The sequence below is a fragment of the Ranitomeya imitator genome, chromosome 3 (genome assembly GCF_032444005.1).
Source record: "Ranitomeya imitator isolate aRanImi1 chromosome 3, aRanImi1.pri, whole genome shotgun sequence".
NCBI classification, from domain to species: Eukaryota; Metazoa; Chordata; class Amphibia; order Anura; family Dendrobatidae; genus Ranitomeya; species Ranitomeya imitator.
The window spans coordinates 56,957,568-56,981,484 of NC_091284.1; the positions used below are offsets into that span (position 1 = coordinate 56,957,568).

Sequence of the window (23,917 nt, forward strand, 5' to 3'; positions counted from 1 at the left end):
CCTAACAGCGATACACGTGGGGTCTTTCCTCACACCCCTAATCCTTGGGGCTTTGAGCTTATCATGACTTCATATGGTGTATTGGAGCTCTGAGTATCTGAGGTAGCATTATCTACAGCAGTGTTCCCCAACTCCGGCCCTCAAGAGCCACCAGTAGGTCATGTTTTCAGGATTTCTTTAGCATTGCACAGGTGATTGAATGCTTGCCTGTCCAGGTGATGCAATTATCACTGGGGCAATACTAAAGGCCACTTCACACTTAGCGACGCTGCAGCGATACCGACAACGATCCGGATCGCTGCAGCGTCGCTGTTTGGTCGCTGGAGAGCTGTCACACAGACCGCTCTCCAGCGACTAACGATGCCGGTAACCAGGGTAAACATCGGGTAACTAAGCGCAGGTCCGCGCTTAGTAACCCGATGTTCACCCTGGTTACCATGCTTAAAGTAAAAAAATACAAACACTAGATACTTACCTACCGCTGTCTGTCCTCCAGCGCTGCGCTCTGCTTCTCTGCTCTCCTCCTGTACTGGCTGTGAGCCGGAAAGCAGAGCGGTGACGTCACCGCTCTGCTTTCCGGCTCACAGCCAGTACAGGAGGAGTGCAGAGCACAGCGCTGGAGGACAGACGGCTGTAGGTAAGTATCTAATGTTTGTTTTTTTTTACTTTTAGCATGGTAACCAGGGTAAACATCGGGTTACTAAGCGCGGCCCTGCGCTTAGTTACCCGATGTTTACCCTGATTACCAGTGAAGACATCGCTGAATCGGTGTCACACACGCCGATCCAGCGATGTCTGCAGGAGATCCAGCGACGAAATAAAGTTCTGGACTTTATTCAGCGACCAACGATCTCCCAGCAGGGGCCTGATCGTTGGTCGCTGTCACACAGAACGATTTCATTAACGATATCGTTGCTACGTCACAAATAGCAACGATATCGTTAACAATATCGTTATGTGTGAAGGTACCTTAAGGAAATCCTGAAAACATGACCTGTTGGTGGCTCTTGAGGACCGGAGTTCGGGAACACTGATCTACAGACACCTTACTGTAGGACTGTCTAGTGTTATTTTTCACATGGTTTTGAATCTTTTCCATGTGATCTCACTCCCCTTTTTGACTTCACTTATCGTGATCTCTATACCATGCAGTACAGTTACATGACAGGCGTATGTTGCACACGCATGCTGTTATCCTCCAATCTCAGGGGCTTGATATAGGGATACAATTGCTAAAACTTTTCCCTTTTATTCCATATCCCTATATCATCTCTTCAGTGAAGTCTGTATTAATAGGCTGAGCTTTAGACTAGAGGACTAATTTGTTATTAGCACCATGGCTACCTTCTCACAGGTCCATATGTAACATAGTAACATAGTTACATAGTTATTAAGGTTGAAGGGAGACTTTAAGTCCATCTAGTTCAACCCATAGCCTAACCTAACATGCCCTAACATGTTGATCCAGAGGAAGGCAAAAAAAAACATGTGATCTTAGATTCTTTGTAATTGATTCTCCCATTTCATCAATGCTCTCATATGTTCTATTGTATCCCGACATGTTTATAGTTTGCCTTGCTTATTCACCATTTAGGGGTGTTGGCTATTTGTCATGTACTATATAACTGCATATTTTTAGATAGTTTTAATGTTGCTTGAATGTCCTTAGCACTCAATAAAATTGTGATATATTTTTGCATTTAATCATGTGTGCACACCAATATTTGTATTGACCTTTCCTTCTCTTGCTTGCCCCTTATCTTCCGTACAAGGTGTAGCACCCTGATACTTATTTATTTACCAGTCCTTATTACCTTATTTATCAGTCACTAGCTAGGTTAAAACCTGCTTTTCTGAAGACCAACCTCAAAGTCTTAGACCTTACAAGTCTTTGTGCCCCCCTTTAATCAAAAATTCAAGGATCGTTGCTTCCTAAATTTCCAGTCAACTTTACTTCCTCAACCATTTCCTCCCTATTGGTAACAATTATGTAGAAGATGGCAGATCCTCTTTTTCCCAATTTTAGGTTTTTGAAAGATAAATTTGTCAGCGAGAGTAGATAAGAATTTCCTGGATCCATTACTTTTGCCTGGCAAAGATTCCTAACAAATATCTGGATAGTTAATCTAGAATAGGAAAAATGTCAACATTTCAAAGTTACATCATATGTAGTTAATAATTAATCATAGTAGTATATTATTATTAGTTGTTCTGGGGAATAAAGGACTAAAGTTTACTTATTTTTTAAATAGATAGGTCCAAAGTTATGCATGTTTTAGCATATAAATAGGAGGATTAAAGCTGTTTTTTATGCTGCGCTTCAAAACTCCAAATCTCCAAATCTTTTGTGTTTCTTTATACGGTTATAGAGTTCGAATATAACATTTTTGTCATATTCTGTCACCATTATGGAGAGTATGAATGCTATATAGCTCATTAATTTTAAATTAGTTGTACCTACAGTCTGAACTGTGCTAAATGATATTTCATCAAAAATTGTCACGCTAGATCATTAATCAATTAATTATTATTCTTTTATCACATGCATAAACTGTAATAAATTTCCTATCATGGATAACAATAAACACTGTCATCAAGGGGGCCATTATTATGATGAATGGGAGATTACTTTCATGATATCACCGAGTAAAGGTTCACATTTCATATGTTGACTGTGAGATAAATTATCTTTTAGCAGAAATTCTCCTTTAAGTTTAAAGGATAATCAGCGGAGAAAGCGAGCGTGTAGATGATTAACGTTTCGATATGTGAAGACACCAGGAACTGAGCTCTGCTTGGCTCCAGTAATCTGGTAAATCTGGTATAAACAATATAAACGTGCCCTATAGAAACACAATATATTTATAGTGTGGAGCAGGGGAGAACAAAATTGGCCAATTCTTTAAAAATATATGCTGAAGCCAAGCTCATGCATAGTTAGATATATCGCTATATAAAATTACAAACATTTATACGCCGCTCCACAGATATTTTAAACCCAATCCTGTGACACTTTGCTCTACCAAGTGGTAATATAATTTGACATTTCTTATCCGACTATAAATGGCTGAAGTAAGACTCGGTGCTCAGATATAATAATTTAGACTTCTCCTGTCATACAATTAAATTTATTTTAGAATTATTACTAAATGCAAGATAAATGGAGGCTTTTCAGCTGCTGGAGGACCTTTCAGCTGGAACTATAATAACTATGCTAAACCTCTCTCTTGTGCCTTTAGTAATTATCTATCCATCCTTGTTCTTTATTGCATCTTGAAGATATGCTTCTATTTGTATTTTTCTTTATTTTTTTACATATAATGTTAATCTTTATTTAGGGGGAACATTTTGCATCAAAAGAAAAACAACATGCAATTCTGTTTTTTTTTAAATTAAAGCAACTCTGTCAACAGAGTTAACAAAAACGGAATGAATTATTAAACAGACCTGATCAGGATGGTGTAGTTATTGTGAAAAACTGTGACAGAATGGTGGAATAATCCTCAAATTGAAATGAGCATTTTATAGTTAAACTCTTAAAATGTTCATTTTATTATTAGGCATTAAAACTTTCACAAAGTATAATAAAGCCATTCTCACGTGGATTTTCAAAGTAAGTATATCAGGTTCATCTTGTCTAATTGATCTATTAAATCATTTACGGAGTTTTCATTTTTGAATTTGGTGGCAAATGCAAATAAGCAAAATAATTTGCATTAAATTAACTTTTTTATATATAGAATTGTGCAAATCAAATCCCAGATTAAATTTTCATGAATTTAGCAAAGTAATGGCTGTAACATTCCCGCCATTACTTGCCCCCTTTGTTTCCACCTCTATCACTCAGCAACTAGCTGTGAGCCCTTGGAGGGATTGCAATTTGTTTAGTCTCCTGAGTCCCAGGCTTCTACTGCCAGTTATAGTTTATACTAACTCTGGTTCACTCCTGTTGCTCAGCTTCTTTTCAGCCTATTTGACTCCTGTTCTGACCTCAGCCTGTTTGCTGACAATTCTTCAGATTGACGATTGTGTTCCTGATTTTGATATCCTGGTAACAATCCCACATGATGACTCTGATAATCCAGCATGAAGTCATCCCAAATGACGACCATTCTGGATATCAAAATAGTTCACCAGACTGCAGCTCACTTCTTGGTAAGAACCAAGGATGACTAGAGCAAAGCCTGTCCATGGAAGCCCTACTAAGAGCTGCCAGGCTACAATAAAAAGTGTCCTCATATCAATGGTCACCAGAACGAGTAAAATAAATAAAAGATTGTGTTTATATGTCCAAGACCTGCCTCTCACCAGTACTGCCACCACTGCTTTTTGCTTGGTCCTCTGCTCACTTTGGATTCGTCTTCTCTTTGATTTTCCAAAAATGACAGCCTCAAGTATTCACATGGGGCACAATAAATGTAAATGACAATAATTGGTCATGAATTGCACCTGTCATTACTCTATAGTACAAAATCACTAAGACAGGAAACATGGTATACAGAACAGTCCTAAGCCCATGCAACCGGACCGCTGTAGGCAATAGCCATAGATCACTCCCACCAGGAATGCATACATGCAAGTACAAAGATCCAAAATTAAAGTAATAAAAGATAGTTTATTTAACTTAATACATAAAAGGCAATACAAGAAAAGATCATATCGGTGACAGAGCTGTTCGAACAGCCCCTGAGGAAGCCCAAGTGAAACGCAAATTTGAGCAGTGTGTGCAACACCACGGAGTCAGATATGGGTAAGAGCGACCACGTCTTGTAAGTGTCATGCTGCTGCAGTCAATGCCACTGTTCTGTCCATTCTAATAAGGACAGTGCAGCTCGTTTCATGCATTAAAGTTTTAGTACTATAATCTTTGGTTTGCTGTGTTATAGCACCACCCAGTGGTGGTTAAATTTATAACCTGTGTTTTAGTAATAATTAGAGTCTTGCATTATGGGATTGTACCAAGGTAAGCTGGAAAGAGAGACTCCATTACTTTCCGTGTACTTCCTGGGACACACGTGTTCATGTGCGGTGCTGAACTATCTCACTTACTTGCCATCCTGGTTAAGTTTATCCGGTAAGATTGTTACCTCTGTTCTTCAAATTTATTGTTGTACAGAATGTGATTTACTGTATGGCAACTAGTACTTAGGAAATCTATTTTCTGTGATTTACTGTATGTCGTTATATATAGAAGTTATATCATTCTGTATACTTTTCTATTAGTTGTAAAGTATCAGCTGTGTTATTATTTGGTCCAATACATATATAATACTTATATATAATTTGTATTCTTATAGTTTTACCACGCTCATGTTTACCAATAAACAAGTTAGACTGCAGAGAACAGTCTGCTTATTTGGAAGACAGAAGTGGTTTATGCCGTATGTCGGATCACACACTGTATCAACGTGTATGAAGACAGAACAGCCACTATGCTTTAATATTATGATAAATACATAATATAGTTATTGCTTATTTTCAAAACTCGCCAGATTGTGCCTGACGGCAAAAAACCTGATGTGTGAAATCAGCCAGATATATGAATAGATACATCTATGTATCTATAGATATATCTATCTATAAATATATTTATAGATAGATATACAATAGAAAGGCCAATGTTTCTAAAGCTACTTTCACACTTACGTTTTTAGCAATCCGTCGCAATCTGTCGTTTTGGGAAAAAAACGGATACTGCAAATGTGCTCGCAGGATGCGTTTTTTACCCATAGACTTGTATTAGAGACGGATCGCGACAGATGGCCACACGTCGTGTCCATTGTGCAACGGATCCTTCGTGTTTTGGTGAACCGTCAGCATAAAACAATGTTCAAGTGAAGTTTTTTGTCCGTCGCATTCGCCCTTTTCTACCATGGCTGAAACTCCGCCCCCTCCTCCCCAGACTTCAGAATGGGCAGCGGATGCATTGAAAAACTGCATCCGCTGCCCACATCGTGCACAAATTTCACAACGTGCGTCGGTACGTCGGCCCGACGCATAGCGACGAACCCGTACCGAAACAAGTGTGAAAGAGGCCTTAATGAGCATTGAATTTTAAAAAAAGGGACAAAACAGCCGGGGGCCAATATTTGTAGCCTGCCATGAATATCAGCCCGCAGCTGTCTGCGTAGCCTTTACTGGCTATTAAAATAGGGGGACCCCCCAAAAAATGACGTGGGGTCCCCCTATATTTTATAGCCAGAAAGGCTACACAGACAGCTGCGGGCTGATATTCATAGCCTAGAGAGGGGCCATGGATATTGCCCCCCCCTCCTCCCGGCTACAAATACCAGTCCGCAGCCACCCCAGAAATGGCGCATCTGTAAGATGCAACAATTCCGGCACTTAGCCCCTCTCTTCTCACTCCCGTGTAGTGGTGGGATATGGGGTAATAAGGGGTTAATGTCACCTTGCTATTGTAAGGTGACATTAAGCTGGGTTAATAACGGAGAGGCGTCAATAAGACGCCTATCCATTATTAATCCAATAGTAGGAAAGGGTTAATAAAACATACACACATTAGGAAAAAAGTATTTTAATATTATTCATTTAACCATACTTACCATACTTCAGCGCCTGCAAAAAACCTAAAATAATAAACTGTATACTACCTGTCTGCCGTAGTCCAATTAATAACGAGAGTCCCACGACAATCTCCCCTATAGAACAGTGACATCGGGTGATGTCACTGCTCTATAGGACCCTCAGTGACACACTGACAGGAGACAATGGCTCCTGCAGTGCATCACTGAGGTTACTATAGTTCAAAGTCTTACTTTATAGCAATCGCTGCGTGGGAAAATTTCTCACACAGCAATGCCAAAAGTGAGACTAGGGACTATTTTTTTTACAGCGATGGAGGAATACAGTGCGGAATGATACCTTCCTACTGTCATTGTGTTCCTGGAGCCCCTGGAGAGCGGTCGCATCAGCTGATGCTGCTGCTCTCCACGGGATATCGTCGTGGGACTGTCGTGGACTTCTGCGGACAGGGAGTATATTGGTTGTTTGTTATTTTCATATTTTTTTACAGATGACACTGGCTTCGGGGAACAAAGTGACAAGTAATGGTGAGTATGAACTCTATGTTTAATGTACTGTATGTTTGTATGTATGTACTGTATGTAATGTATGAATGTATTGTATGTAGTATGTAGATAGTATGTATGTATGTATGTAGTATGTATGTAGTATGTATGTATGATGTATGTATGTAGTATGTATGTAGTATGTACGTATGTATGTAGCATGTATGCAGTATGTATGTAGTATGCATGCATGTAGTATGTATGTAGTACGTATGTAGTATGTATGTGGTATGCATGTATGATGTATGTATAATGTATGTAGTATGTATGTAGTATGTATGTATGATGTATGTATGTAGTATGTATGTATGTATGTATGATGTATGTATGTAGTATGTATGTAGTATGTATGTATGTAGTATGTATGTATGTAGTATGTATGTAGTATGTATGTATGATGTATGTATGTAGTATGTATGTATGTAGTATGTGTGTAGTATGTAGTATGCATGTAGTATGTATGTAGGATGTATGCATGATGTATGTATTTAGTATGTATGTAGTATGTATGTAGTATGTATGGTTTTTTTTCATTCAACACATTAGCTAGATGATGGGACTACTACTGTCCCATCATTGGCGAATGTGTCAATCACTGTCATTGTAGTAGGCATCGTCTGATGGGACATGTAGTTCCATTGGACGATGCCTGCACACACGCACAGAGCCCCGACATGCCACACAGAGCCCCGGCACACACGCACAGAGCCCCAGCACGCCGCACAGAGCCCTGGCAGCCCGCACAGAGCCCCGGCACACACGCACAGAGCCCCAGCACGCCGCACAGAGCCCTGGCAGCCCGCACAGAGCCCCGGCACACACGCACAGAGCCCCAGCATGCCCGCACAGAGCCCCGGCAGCCCGCACAGAGCCCCGGCACACACACACAGAGCCCCGACACACCGCACAGAGCCCTAGCACGCCGCACAGAGCCCCGGCAGGCCGCACAGAGCCCTGGCAGGCCACACAGAGCCCCGGCACACACGCACAGAGCCCTGGCATGCCCTCACAGAGCCCTGGCACACACGCACAGAGCCCCGGCACGCAGCACAGAGCCCCGGCACACACGCACAGAGCCCCGGCAGGCCGCACAGAGCCCCGGCACACATGCACAAAGCCCTGGCATGCCCTCACAGTGCCCCAGCACACACGTACAGAGCCCTGGCACGCCCGCACAGAGCCCCGGCACACACGCACAGAGCCCCGGCAGCCGCACAGAGCCTCGGCACACACGCACAGAGCCCCGGCACACACGCACAGAGCCCTAGCATGCCCGCACAGAGCCCCGGCACACACGCACAGAGCCCCGGCAGCCGCACAGAGCCCCGGCAGACACGCACAGAGCCCCAGCACACACGCACAGAGCCCTGGCACGCCCACACAGAGCCCCGGCACACACGCACAGAGCCCCGGCACACACGCACAGAGCCCCGGCAGCCCGCACAGAGCCCCGGCACACACGCACAGAGCTCTGTCATGCCGCTCAGAGCCCCGGCACACACGCACAGACCCCCCCACGGTCACGCAAAGACCCCGCCGCACACACACAGACGCAGTCTCCGCCCACGCACCGCCCACACTCCATTATAGTGCATCATTGCACTATAGAAACTTCCAATTCCGGTATCCGATATCGCAAAAGTATCGGAACTCGGTATCGGAATTCCGATACAGGGAATATCGGCCGATACCCGATATTTGCAGTATCGGAATGCTCAACACTAGCTGTGATATATATCAAAATAGGGTGCCAGCAATTCAAAAGGGACAGAATATTAAATGATTGTATGTATATGAAGGGTTTGTCTGATGCTTACAGAAATTGTGTATACTATGAAGTCCTATTCGAGCGCCCCATATTGCATTTCACGTAAATTGCTTTCTCAAGAGATGTTGCTTACATGTCCTCTCCTGTAGCCTTATATTCAAAGCATGTCAGGAGAAACTATTTCCGTCATGTTAATGGAGCAGACCTGCAATGTCTTGAAGCCTTTGCAGGTACAATAAGTCAATAGGGCTAGTGCACATGTGCTTGTTTTCTTAAAGTCTACAGGAGGGAGCCATACTGTGTATGATATAAGGCAATAAATTCGAATTGTAGCAGATTTGCCTTTCTGTAGCTTGATTCCTTACATAAACATAAAACCAGCCTACTATATATTTATATTTTTAACCCTGTAAGTAATATTATTACAGCAATTATTTTTATAAAATGTACTAAAATCAATGCGTACAACGATAGTTTAAGCCCCTCAACAAAAAATCTAATCATGTTTCATGTCTCCATATTTGTATCATTTAGAGTGCCTCTTCACAGTTGTTATCCACTAAGTATCCATTTAGTAACAGAACAAATAACAAAAAATGTTCCTTCTTTAATGGCTGAAAATTAAGGCATGTTTTAATTTAATTGTGTTTTTTTGTTCGATATAATGATTCTGCAGTTTGAGCCAAGATTATACAAACAGTCCAGATAAGATAAAAGAGATTTTTAGTCTATCATTGTTATGGCCCCTTTCTTCTAAAAAGTGTCAATGCCAAATTGTTTTCGTAATTAATGAATCAAGCTTGACATTTACATAAAAAACATGAGTCATAATTAACTTGATGATAGCATATATTAAGTTATTATAACTATGGAACTTATTGTTAAAACGTTTAGACTTTTAGCTCGTCATCTATGGAATTACCATCTATATATTCATATTTGTTGACTTGAATGAGTTTAGAAAGAAGGTTCAGCCACTTTTCTCAAAAAAGAGAACCATTTTTGTTCATAGGGTAAGCTTGGTATTGCAGCTTCTTACCAATCTAATCAACTGAATGAAGCTGAATTGCAATACCAGAGGCAGTTCTTGGGCAAGAGGTTTTTTTTCTGAAGAGTGGATGTGACAGCAGCACCGAGAGCATATCCACGCCAACTTATTGAAGCGTTCAGCTGTACATGATCCAGACACTGGATACCATATTCTCATATTCTATATGTGGCCTCACAAGTGATTTATAAAGGGCTAACAATGCATTGGGATCAAGGGTACCACAGTATGTGGTTCACAGGCGTGACTACTTTTCCTGCCCGAACATAGTAACATAGTAACATAGTTAGTAAGGCCGAAAAAAGACATTTGTCCATCCAGTTCAGCCTATATTCCATCATAATAAATCCCCAGATCTACGTCCTTCTACAGAACCTAATAATTGTATGATACAATATTGTTCTGCTCCAGGAAGACATCCAGGCCTCTCTTGAACCCCTCGACTGAGTTCGCAGACAATGCCAGGTGTGCACTTCACAACACCTTCAGTGTAAAGATCCACATAAATGCTGATATATGGACCAGTAAGCACAGGCAGGGACATTATATCTCTCTAACTGCCCACTGGGTAAATGTTGTGGAGGCTTGGACTGAGGCATAAGCATTTTGGTGCATGTCATACCACCACCAAGGATTGGTGAATGTTTTTGGATATTTTTCTGTCCATGTTGCCTCCTTCTCATACTCCGCTTCCTCCACCGCCTCATCATCTGGTCAGCATAACACTTGCACTACCAACTTCAGCACAGCCAGGGGGAAATGACAGCAGACTATTGTGAAGCTCATCTGTTTAGAGGAAAAATACTTTGCCGCAAAAGAGATGTGGAAGGGGTTCAAAGAACAGAGAGATATGATTTTTTGGTGTCGCTAAATTTCAAGCCCAGCCTAGTTGTGTAAAATAATAAGCAAAATCTTGTCGCAGCTCTGGGCCTAGCCAGTTTGATGCACATCCCTTGCATGGCACATGTGCTGAATTTGGTGGCATGGAGCTTCCTTAAAAAGTACACAGATATATCAGGGCTGCTACCGAAAGTGCGGGACTTCTGTGCACACTTCTGTCATTCTCACTCTGCTGCTGCTCGCCTGTCAGCATCACTTCTGCCTTCCAGCTCACAGCCTCATATGTGACGTACCTACCAGGTAGAACTCCACCTTGGAAATGCTGCAGAGACTGTGCGAGCAGCAGGCGATACTGGAGTTACTGGGATTTGCTCTGTGAAACAACACCACTTGCATGCAGGACATTTGTGCCGTGTTGCACTGATTCGAGTACTCCATGAACATAGCTAATGACGTCATTATTATTGTTATTATCCCACTTCTATTCCACCTAGAAAAAAACGCTTCAGGCGATGATGAATAAGGTGGTCACACAGGAGGAAGAGGAGGAGGAACAGGGACCATTCACACCATTATCAGGCCAGTCATCCGCACATGGCTCATCGGATGAGTTCCTGTGCCAATAGCAGCCAGGTACACAACTGTCCAGACAATTGACATTTTTGGAGGATAAGGAGGAGGAACTGTGTTCACAGCAGGGTGGTGCTCAAAGCAGCTCATGGGCATCACTGGAGCATGGCTGAGGGGATACTGAGGACGCAGATGATACACCTCTCACTAAGGACAGCTTGTCATTTTCTCTGGGTAGCCTGGGACATATGAGCTAAAACATGCTGCTGTGCCTGTGCAATGGCCAGCGAGTTACCAGGATTGTTACAAGTGCTGATTACTGGGTTGCCATCCTGCTGGATCCCCGCTACAAATACAGTGTGCCATCCTTACTTCCATCACTGGAGCATGATCAGAAAATGTGGAAATACAAGCACACACTGGTAGATGCACTCCTGACCATATCCTCACCTGACAGTAAGGGCTCAGTGGAAGCATAAGGCAAATGAGGAGGCAATGTAGCTGGGTTGTAGCACAAACATGGAAACCTTTCTCAGCATGCCATAACATCTAGCAACACCATCTGATATGATACCTGTGACAAGAGTATTGTCAGAAAAGTGTGCTTAGCATGGCAGGGGGATGTGATCACAGGCAGGCTCATCCACCTGCCCACAGCCAACAAGAGCAAGGTCACAATTATTAAAATGAACCAGGCATGGATCCCACATGACTTGTCCATACCTTTAGCTGTATAAAGAAGTATACCAGCTGTACTCAGCCATTGTTCCATTCCACCGCAATTTGTTCATTCTGTTTGCCGTTCTCAATGTTTTGCAGATGACAGCGTGGCAAACAACGGATGTTTGGGTCCATTATTCATCTGAATGGAGTCCCGGTTTGGGTACTGTTCTGGTACCCGAACCAAATTTTTTTTTATGTTCATCCAAACCCGCCGGATCCGAACATCCACGGGTACGCCCATTACTAGTTCTCTGTGATACCTTGCAGCTTTGACATCCCAAAGTCTATCCTTGCCTATCATGTGGTTTCTCAGATCTTGACCTACTGATGGGGACAGTATTTGTAAAATTCCCTATTGAAAGAATGAAAGTCTTCACTTTCCACTCTCTAATTATTTTCCTTTCCACATCCCACCTGCTGGACAGAAGTAAAGAAGTAAATATGAGCACCAAGTGCCTCAGCTTCCCCTGCTTCCCTGGCATTAGATATCTTTAGAAATTCAAATTCACTGATTTCAATACATTTTCCTCCAACATTTCATATGTGGCAAATAAATTTGCACTACGCTCAAAACTCAAAACTTTGTAATTTCTTAGAAAATTACATGTGGGGGAGAAGAGAGACAAAGGACCTTGCTGGCCATAAGACCTCACACTCTGCAGGTTAAATTGAGAGAAAATACTCCACTTTAAGAGCTTAGATTGTGCAGACGAGAAAGAGAGTACGTTACTCAGTGACTCTGGAGATGGAAAATGACTCCGCCGTACAAGCTGTGCTCCACAGCTGTTCTGTGATGGGGAACAGAAATTCATGAGAATTTAGGAGATTCAACTCAAACTCGATCCTACGTGGATCATCTCTGCTTAGCATTCCTGTAAACAGAGATCAATGTGTTCCAGAGGAGCAGACCCCAGAGCATGACTGACAGTTTGTACAGCATAGTTAGTCTTTCTCTCCCTTTTTCTCTCTTATTTGTCGGTAATCAGTGGCTTTTCAGTATTCAGATTTGCAGAAATTATTTGACTAAAATCAAATTTTGGGATAAAATGTGGTGAACTTGTAAAATTTGAATTTCAGATGGTCAACTCATCTCTACTTATCTGCTAACATTCTAAAACTGTAACATCAAGGATTTACATATGACATCTAAATTGGTTTTTACATAGATGCTGTTTATTAATGTCTATAGAGTTGTCAGCAGTATTTTTGTAATTGAAATCAAACAATTTTTTAAATAAAAGATGGAATTTCACATAGAAAAATGACTATAAAATCCATACTGAAAATGTCTTGCATAATGTTTTTTTTTCACAGCTCCTTGTCCACCCTTCCATAAAATGTGTAATGATGCTGTAACATGTATACCAGAGTCTCACTACTGTGATGGATTGCCTGATTGCCCAGATGGTTCAGATGAATATAACAGCACATGTGGTAAGAGAAAAACTGCAAGGATCCATGTCATTGAACTAGGGACTATTTTATTGCATTTTATTTTTTTTTGCTCTCTTTCTCTGTAGCAATAGGTGTAATCTTTCTTCTGAAAGTTAATACTGATGATTAGATAATATAAAATTCATAGAAGAAGATCATACTTGCTGTTTATTAAAGGCTATATGTTAGAGATGAGCAAATCACTTTGAATATAAAAAAAAATTCAAATTCAATAGAATCCAAATTTTTGGCCATTTAATTTGTCCAAAGTCAGCAGATTAGTGTCTGACAAGCATTTTGCTGGATTCAGAAAGGCAAGAAAAGACATAGAGAAATAAAAAATGGGTATATAATATTTCTCCAGCCCTCACCTGTCTTCACTGATTCAGCCACCGATGCAGGATTCACGTGGCCATCTTTGATGTCTTCTGATGCTTAGTATTTTTGGCCTTTCCTGCCCTAAGTAGACAAGAGACAGGAGACACCGAAGATGCCAGTTGCCAGAAGATGTCAAATAACGCTTGTTTGCAGATTTTTTATAATGCTCTGAGGTATGGTGAAAGCTTATAGCATAATAACAGACATTTCATTTGCGTCCAATAAATTCAATGTAATTTATTGGTTCTGGCCAAATTCAACTGAAATGCCAAAGTTTCAGCAGATTTGTTCAACATTACTACTACTACTACTACTACTACTACTGAATTCTATATGAAAAATAATGTGAGTACATATGAATAATAATCTTGGTTGTAATAGGAAAATTACTATTGACAGTTAATACTAACTAAATTTACTATGTAATAAGGCTAAGTTCACATTAGCGTTTGAGACCGTAGCGTCGTTCTGCGGACTTCTTTCCTTAAGCTGTGCCTACTTCCGCATGCATCCTGCGTACCTATGTTTAACATTGGGAACACAGGGACACACATTGTATGCGGATGCGTCTGCATGTGAAATTTTGACGTGCCCGCCGAATGCAAGAAAATGCAACATGTTGCTTTTGGCGGGCACATCAAAACGACACACACGGACGCATCTCCATACAACGCATGTCCCTGCGTCCCCAATGTTAAAGATAGGTACGCAGGATGCGTGTGGAAGTAGGCGGAACTAAGGAAAGAAGTCCACAGCACCACGCTGTGGACTCAAACACTAATGTGAACCCGGCCTAAAGCTGTATCAAGTGTTTTCCCATGCTTAGATACTTCTCTAGGTTCTCCATTTTTCACTTACAGTAAATGTCATAACATGCATGGGACATGGAGATTACAGCTGCACCAAGGACAGAGACTATTATGTGAGACTAACAGATTACAGGCACTCAATATATGTTGCTTACACATTGTAGTGTGCAAAGGTTTTAATTTGCTGTGGTAAAAATGCTGCAAAATAAGATAGCTTTAGAAAAATAAGGTATGGTATTAACAACTTATTTTTATCTATGAACAAAATGCAAAGTGAATGAACAAAAGCAAAATCTAAATCAGATCAATATTTGGTGTGACCAGCCTTTGCTTTAAGAACTGCAACAATTATTTTAGGTACTTGCATACAGTTTTTGAAGGAACTCAACAGGGAAATTATAACAAACTTCTTGGAGAACTAACAACAGATCCTCTGTGGCTGTAGTCTTGCGCAAATCCTTCTGTCTCTGTCGGTATTTCCAGACAGATGTTAGTATGTTGAGATAAGAGCTTTGTAGAAAATTCTTAATGACATTGTATATTCTTTATATTTGGAATACTTGTCCTGCTGCATAATAATTTTGGAGGCAGACATGCGCCTTCCTGATGGTATAACATGATGAATAAGATTTTGCCTGTATTCGTCAGCACGTAATCCCAGAAAGACTTGATACTGAGATCAAGGTTCTGTAAGGGCCATATCAACATTTTCAGGACTCCTTGTTCATTTTTTATGCTAAAGATACTTCTTAAAGACACTGGCTGTATGTTTGAGGTAGATGTTTTGCGGTAGAATAAATTTGAAGACAAACAGATACCTCCCTAATGGTATGTGCTAGGTGCCAGGATTCTCCTGCTGCACAGGGTAGATCCCAAGCCTTGCCTGCATCGGCGGTCTCTCATAAAGCTTTGGCCACTGCTGGTGCTGCTGAGCATAGACTTTGGTTCCAGCATCTTGCTCAGGCTCGTGCTATTCATTTGGTTACTGCTCACCCTACTGAGCTTGCTCATGATGTGGCGACGTCTCATTGCTGGTCGGTCGTCAGCTGCTCTTGTGATGTGGCAGCTCCGGATTGGTTCACGAGCAAGGTCCTGTCTGACTGGACAGATTTACCTATAAAATACTTTCAGAGGTGCATGCCTGTGCGCTAGTAGCAACCTCTTTCCATGTGAAATTGAGATATTGCTACAGTGTGGTTTTTGTCAGCATGTGCTCAAAATTGGTGGTCAGCCGTTAGAATTCCGGCAACTCCCGAGAGGAGTTGGTTGAGTGCTGCTGCTGACTGCTTGACCACTGTTTGCTACTATCCCCGTTAGTGGGCTTCAATCCCATGTGAGGGTAACAGGGATTGTGTCTAGCGTCATGTATTCTTTGTTACTGTGTGTGAGTGACAGCTCTATTGCAGAGCTTCTGCTTTGTTACTGTGTGCGAGGGACACAGCTCTACAGCAGAGCATCTATTCTGTTTCTGTGTGTGACTGACACAACTTTGTGTGCTGTTCACTGAGTGATGTGTAACTCAGTGCGAGCAAGCAATCGCTCGCTATGTGTTCCACCATTGTTCACATTAGCTCCAGTTTTACATCTCTGCACGGTGGACCCTGGGTTGCGATTGCTCTTCTTTATTAAATTTATACAGTGCAATCAGCCAACCATAGCAGTATGGCATGATGGATAAGTGTCTACCTGTATTTATCAGCATTAGGGCATTTAAATCGAACTAGTGCAATGTGAAACAACATTGCATTACACTCTGATCAAGGTAAGTAAATAAATCAGTGATCAGTTTTATTCTCAGTTTGGATTGAACTGAGAAAAAACTTACAGCGTGCTGTGATTGTGAGAATCAGATCTCATTTGTCAATGCAAGTCAATGGGTGCGAGAAAAAAAATGCACGACACAAGCAACATGCGCATGCCATCTGAATTTTACACACACATCTCAAAGGAAAACCAACATTTAAACAGTCAAGCACAATAAGTTCTGAGCCAGAACCCTCTTAATAGTTAGACAGAATAGATTGAAAGTTCTCAGAGAGATATAATCAGTGCTTTGCGCACTGAAATGGTATGGGGTCCCACCTATTTTTAATAACCAGCTAAGGGAAAACAAACAGCTGGGGGCTGGTGTCATTCGTCTGCGAAGAGGCCAATAAACATGGAGCTTCCCAGACTATTAATATCAGCTCACAGCTGTCTGCTTAGCCATTACTGGTTATCTAAAATCCGGGACCACCCAAAAAACAGCTGCCAGCCAGAAAGTCTATGGAAATTTGCCCCTAAATGCACCAATTCTGTTCTTACCAATTGCCCTGGTGTGTTGACAATCGGGTAATGGCTTTGGAGTTGATGTCAGCTGTGTAATGTCCTATAATATCAAGTCCAGGGGTTAAAAATAGAGACACCCCCATTACTAACCCAGCAGTAAAAATAAATAAATACACACGAATAGAAAAGTCTTTAAATTTTACAAAACACTCCCTGTGGATTATTTGTTTATGGTAATAAATGGGTAAGAAAGTAATTGGCAAGGAGTGCTTATAATAATTAAAGGACTTCTAACTGTTGACCCCAAAACCATTACCCTGATTGCCCACACACCAGGGAAATCGAGAAGAGCCGAGGCTCAGTGCCAGAATTAGCACATCTAGTGGATGCGCCATTTCGAGGGCAGCTGAGGACTGGTCTTTTTAGGTTGATGTTAAAAAAGCATTGCATGCAGATTGCATACGCATGTCATACAGATGCTAGGAGAGAAAAATTGCAGTGCATTGTACTTGTATGACAATCACAAGACACTCATCCTACTTTTCTGGATCAACATCAGACCGAATTTTTTTAAACACTAATGTGACTCCAGCTTTAAGAAGTTCATTAATCCTGACCAAATCCCTAACTCCATTTGCTGAAATGAAGCCCTAAATGTGCAAGGAACCTCTACCATGCTTCATTGTTGCTTGGAGACAGTCATCATTGTACCATTCTCCAACCCTTCACGAACAAACTGCCTACTCTTTCTGTCAAATATGTAGTGCATATTTTAGTCATGTGGAATTGCTTTCATGTCAAAAGTATGTTTTTTGGCCGCAATTCTTCCATGAAAACCAATTCTGTGCAGACTTCTTTGAATAGTAATTGGACTTAGCTCAGTCCCACTGGTTGCTGTCAGTGCTAATTGTACTACTGGACATCTAATTTCAAAGGGGAGAAAGCATGACATTACTTTTTTCTTCTGAATTAGGATTCTTTGGGCAACTAGTTCATCTACAGTCCTCAAAATTGCCCATTTCTTTGTGTACTCAATGGTGAGAAGTGCAAGCCATTATGTATCCATGATACAGTATCATCAGGGAGGAGCGTGATTGGCTCTAATTTTCTTCACGCAGCCAGACAATGACCCCAAGTGCACAGTCAATGTCACAAAGATTACAGCATTATTGAATCTGTGAGGGATGACATGAAGAGAGAAAAAAAGGCATTTTGCAGAACATTTGTGGGTAGTTCTCCAAGATGTTTAGAACAACCTCATTATCAAGTTCTTTCAATAACTGTGGGCAAGTGTACCCAGAAAAATTGATGATTTGAACTTATTTTGAAAACAAAGGATTTTGACACCAAAAATGGATTTGATTTAGATGTTTCTTTTGTTCACTCGCTTTGCCTTTTGTTAATTGCTAAACATATTTTAACACTTTTATTTTAGAAAGAATTCTTACCTTGGAGCATTTTTTTTCCACATTTGTCTAAAACGTTTGCACTATACTATACATGGAATCAAATATGTATAGAATGTTTTTGATTATTCTATTATTTTAATAAATAGGCACAATGGCTACATTGTTATGACACATGAGTACTTCATTTATCCCCCACCTACAATTTCAAAACCATCACCTTATACCAGCACTGTAGACTTCCAAAGTAAAGTGACATTTATTTTTAGCTTTAATTTTCAAAACCCTGATGCTAATCTTCTTTAATGCTGTGCGAGATTTTGTTTTGATTGGCAATACATTGTGGCACTTATGATTTTTTAAATTGTATTTTACTACATTTTTTATTAGAAAGCAAGGTGACAAGCATAAATAATAATAATAATAATAATCTTTATTTATATAGCGACAACATATTCCGCAGCGCTTTACAGTTTAGCAGTTTCAAACACAACAGTCATAAGTAACAACGTTAACAATACAATAATTAAAGCGAAATAAAACAACCCTGCTCGTGAGAGATTACAATCTAAAATGAGGTGGGGAGATACAAAGCACAGGTGTGTATTTACAATGATGTATTTACAATGATGGTCCAGCCATCTTCAGGGGGTGGGGGATAGATGGGGATTAGGGTTAAGCGACCTTTACTTTTATAGGATTGGGTCGGGTTTCACGAAACCCGACTTTTTCAAAAGTCGGGTCGAGTGAAATCGGCCGATCCTATAAAAAAGTCGTGGTCGGGGTCGGCCGAAACTCGAAACCCAATGCAGTGCATTGGGTTTCCAATGGTTCCCAGGGTCTGAAGGAGCGGAAACTCTCCTTCAGGCCCTGGGATCCATATTTAAGTGTAAAATAAAGAATTAAAATAAAAAATATCGCTATACTCACCCTCGGACGCACCCTGGTACTAACCGGGAACCTTCCTTCCTTCGAATCAGCCCTTCCAGGACCTTGCGGTGACGTCGCGGTGACGTCACGGCTTGTGACCGTTCGCGCGACCAATCACCAGCCGCGACGTCACCGCGACGTCACCTAAGGTCCTGGAAGGGCTGATTCTTAGGAAGGAAGGCTGCCGGAAAGAAGCAGGGCGCGTCCGAGGGTGAGTATAAACCTAATAGGAATATACTCACCCTCGGACGCGCCCTGCTTCTTTCCGGCAGCTTTCCTTCCTAAGAATCAGCCCTTCCAGGACCTTCGGTGACGTCGCGGTGACGTCGCGGCTTGTGATTGGTCGCGCGAGCGGTCACATGGGCGGCCGCGCGACCAATCACAAACCGCGACGTCACCGCGACGTCACCGCAAGGTCCTGGAAGGGCTGATTCGAAGGAAGGAAGGTTCCCGGTTAGTTCCAGGGCGCGTCAGAGGGTAAGTATAGCGATATTTTTTATTTTAATTCTTTATTTTACACTTAAATCTGAATTCCGATACCAATTCCTGATATAAACATATCGGGAATCGGTATCGGAATTCCGATTCCAGATTCAGAAGATCGCCGACTTCATGGCCGACCCCACACAGGGGTCGGGTCGGGTTTCATGAAACCCGACTTTGCCAAAAGTCGGCGACTTCTGAACATTGCCGACCCGTTTCGCTCAACCCTAATGGGGATAGTGAATGGGCTACACACACACAAATATAAAATGAGTTTGATTAGTGAACATGATCGGCCGCACTGAACAAATGTGTTTTGAGCGAGCGCCTAAAACTATGCAAATTGTGGATGGTCCTAATATCTTGGGGTAGAGCATTCCAGAGGATTGGTGCAGCACGGGAGAAATCTTGGAGTCGGGAGTGGGAGGCATGGATGAGTGCAGAGGTTAGTTGGAAGTCATTTGCAGAACGCAGCGGTCGGTTAGGCCGATAGACAGAAATGAGGGAGGAGATGTAAGGGGGTGCCGCACTGTGAAGAGCTTTGTGGGTGAGAACAAGTACTTTGAATTGTATCCTGTAATGAATGGGCAGCCAGTGTAATGACTGGCAAAGAGCGGACGCGTCCGAGTAACGATTAGCCAGATAGACGACCCTGGCTGCTGCATTAAGGATTGACTGGAGAGGGGAAAGTCGCGTGAGGGGGAGGCCAATTAATAGAGCATTGCAGTAGTCCAGACGGGAGTGGATTGGGGCGACAGTGAGGGTTTTTGTTGTTTCCATGGTGAGAAAAGGGCGGATTCTAGAGATGTTCTTTAGGTGTAAGTGGCACGAGAGGGCAAGAGATTGTATATGGGAGGTGAAGGAGAGATCAGAGTCAAGCATAACACCCAGACAGCGCGCCTGCTGCCGGGGTGTTATTATGGTGCCACCCACGGAGAGGGAAATGTCAGATTAGGGAGGTTAGTAGATGGCGGGAGCAGAAGTTCAGTTTTGGAGATGTTGAGTTTCAGATAGAGAGCGGACATGATGTTTGAGACTGCAAACAGACAATCAGTGGCGTTCTGTAGTACAGCGGTGGTAAGGTCAGGGGATGACGTGTATAGTTGTGTGTCATCAGCATAAAGATGATCCTGAAAGCCAAATCTGCTGATGGTCTGTCCAATTGGGGCCATGTAGAGGGAGAAGAGAAGGGGGCCAAAGACTGAGCCCTGAGGTACCCCGACAGTGAGAGGAAGGGGAGAGGAAGTGGAGCCAGAGAACAGAACACTGAAGGAGTGGTCAGAGAGGTAGGAAGAGAACCAGGAGAGAGCAGTGTCCTTAATGCCAAGTGACTGGAGCCTAGAGAGTAAGAGAGGGTGGTCAACAGTGTCAAAAGCTGCAGAAAGGTCGAGAAGAATGAGCAGAGAATGGTCACCGTTACTTTTTGCTATCAGAAGGTCATTGGTCACTTTGATGAGTGCAGTTTCAGTCAAATGTAGGGGGCGGAAACCGGACTGTGAAGGGTCTAGGAGGGAGTGAGTGGAGAGGTAATGGGTAAGGTGGGAGTATATCAGACGCTCCAAGAGTTTAGAGATGAAGGGGAGATTAGAGACCGGTCTGTAGTTATTTGGGCAGGATGGGTCGAGAGCGTTTTTCTTTAGTAATGCAGTAATGATAGAGTGTTTGAAGAAGGAGGGGAAAATGCCAGAGGAGAGGGAGAGAGGTGTGAGGGAATGGGGTCGGTGGTGCATGTAGTCAGACGAGAAGAGGAGAGGAGCCTGGAGACTTCTTCTTCTGTGATGGGATCAAATGTGGAGAGTGAGCCAGGGCTGTTTCACTCTGTGTTTGTAGGTTCTGAGGGTGTGGGGCCCTACTTGGTCAGGGGTGCTTCTAAGAGTGTCATTGAAGTGATGTACAGCCAGATCAGGACAGGAAAAATAAGTGATTGGGGACAATGATGAGTGTAGGGAGTCTGAAAGCATAACCATCCCTGCATTTTTATGCTATTTACCATCAGATTAAATAATTGATAATTTTAAAGTTATGACTTTTATGGAGTAAGTAATACTGAATATACTTATTTTAATTGTTTTTACTTTTAATTAAAGTAATGGGAAAAAAGTTGTGATTTTAATTATTATATGTTAGGGATTTTTATATACTATTTTAAACTTATTCAAATCGATTCGGGGACTTGAACCTGAGATCGTTTGTTATTTGGTGTAATACAGTACAATATAATTTTGTAAAATAACAATAACTTCTAGTAAGCCCCCTGTCTGCCATCACAGCACATCGGCAAAGCAACCTACAGTAATGTAGGCCGCAGAAGGCTTTATAGTTAAACTGCTGTATTTTGAGCAATCCTAGATTGTGAAAGGTGCATATTGGTGTCAGATGTATAACATAGGAGGAAACCACACCATATGGAGTGAGCTTTGCTCCTGCTACTCCTTTACTCACTTAAATCTAGCATATCACATATAGATGTGCGTCACATGCCAGGTTGGGTTAGCAAATAAATAGCTCTTTCCTATTGTTAAAATCTGACACATACTGTATAATGGTCCTATGTGCAGTTACAACCAACATTATTCAACCCAAATTGCATATTAGATTAGCAATATTTAGAAATGCTTTCCATCGGTTGGATTCTCCAAATTCCATACAAAATATATATTATTGACTAGTGCAGTCTCCGAATTGCTTAGTCCTTTATGACAAGCATCTTTAACACATAGTAGAGCAGCTTCCGGCAGCATTCCTGAGAAATATTAGACCATTTCTCATGAGAAATGGCCTCTAGATCACTAATATTCTTGGATTTTCATGCTTCAATCACCTTCTCCAAATCCTAGCAAAGATTTTCTATGGTGTTCAAGACAAGATTCTTTGACGGCTATTCTAGAATCCTCAAGGATGTCTACTGAAATGAATACTGTACTTTATGGACTGTGGGGTATGATTGAGATTACTGTCCTGTTGGATGGTCCAATAATGCCCAAGCTTCAGATTCCTCAGAGTAAGGGAAGTGCCAAATGGCCATATAACTCAAACAGGGATACAATACTCCGACTGGCCGTTGGCTCTCCTCACCTGAGTATGACAGCATGTATTTCTATGCAGCTGTCAAGCTTGGGTAGCGACAGCTGCCGGCCAGTATAAGCATTGTGTTACGGTCCCTGACCAAGTTATACAAGCTTCTAACTCTACCCTAAGCATGACATTGTCTCCTAGGACTTCTTGATATTTGATTGAAGTCCTAGTAAATTACTCATTGCACTAAATTTGTAGTTTAAACCAAAAAAATCAAACTGTATTTGCTTAGACTTAACTAGAAAGCAAAAAATAAAATTTCAATATTTTACAAAGTATTATAATTTGAAAAATTAAGGTCACAGGTTATGTTGTTTTTCTTTTTACTAATGAAAGCAATTCAGAACTGCATTAGCTAAATAGCTGGGTAAAAAGGCAAGAAAAGAACATGGACAGGATAGAGAGATTATCTATATCAGAAGGCAGAGTCTTATCTTCTCTAAGGCTAGGTTCACATTGAGTCAATAGCAATGCGCTGACGGCATCCATTACACAGCGGCACTAACGCATGCATTATCGCACCCATTGACTGCCTCTATGTAGCGCATCACTAACGCATGTCATAATTAGCATGTGTTAGCGATGTGCCGTCATTCTGTGATGGACCCTCGGACGCTGTAGGCAGTGTTTCCAGGTCCATCACTGATAGCGTAGGAGGGGCATCTGTGCTATCGCGATCGCATAACGTGATCTTTAAAAGGTACTAGTGAGACGCCCAGGAGACCGGGATACCCAGCACCGGACCAATGGAGTCTGTCTCTTGAGGGGGATGTCACGGGTGGCTTGACCCGGTGCTGTGGCCTCAGGCAATGCACAGTGTAAGGGGTATCATGAGGGGACAGGCACTTACTTGATCAGCAGCAGGTTCTCCCAGCGGTGACGATCCCGATCCTGGATAGATGGCTATTGTCCAAATGAAAGACTGAGGCACTGAAACGTTTAACCAGTTTACTTTAACATAAAAGGATTTACAACCAGTCCTGTCACCAGAGTCTGTATGGGAACTCTGAGTTACTTTGACCCTGCCGGGGTCTTCGCCTCTTATTGTGCGCAATTTCTGTGTGGCCCTGCTGCTGTATGTGAACTGGCTGCCGGCC

At 42.0% G+C, this 23,917-nt stretch overlaps 1 protein-coding gene across 1 annotated transcript in view; it reads left to right on the top strand.

The window, feature by feature from the left end:
• The window catches only part of TMPRSS15 (transmembrane serine protease 15), a 459,995-nt gene that overhangs the window by 55,786 nt on the left and 380,292 nt on the right, over positions 1–23,917 (top strand). The window contains exon 6 of the mRNA XM_069760884.1: positions 13,352–13,471. Within this exon, the coding sequence (XP_069616985.1) occupies positions 13,352–13,471 (120 nt within the window). The remainder of the gene's footprint in view (positions 1–13,351; positions 13,472–23,917) is intronic.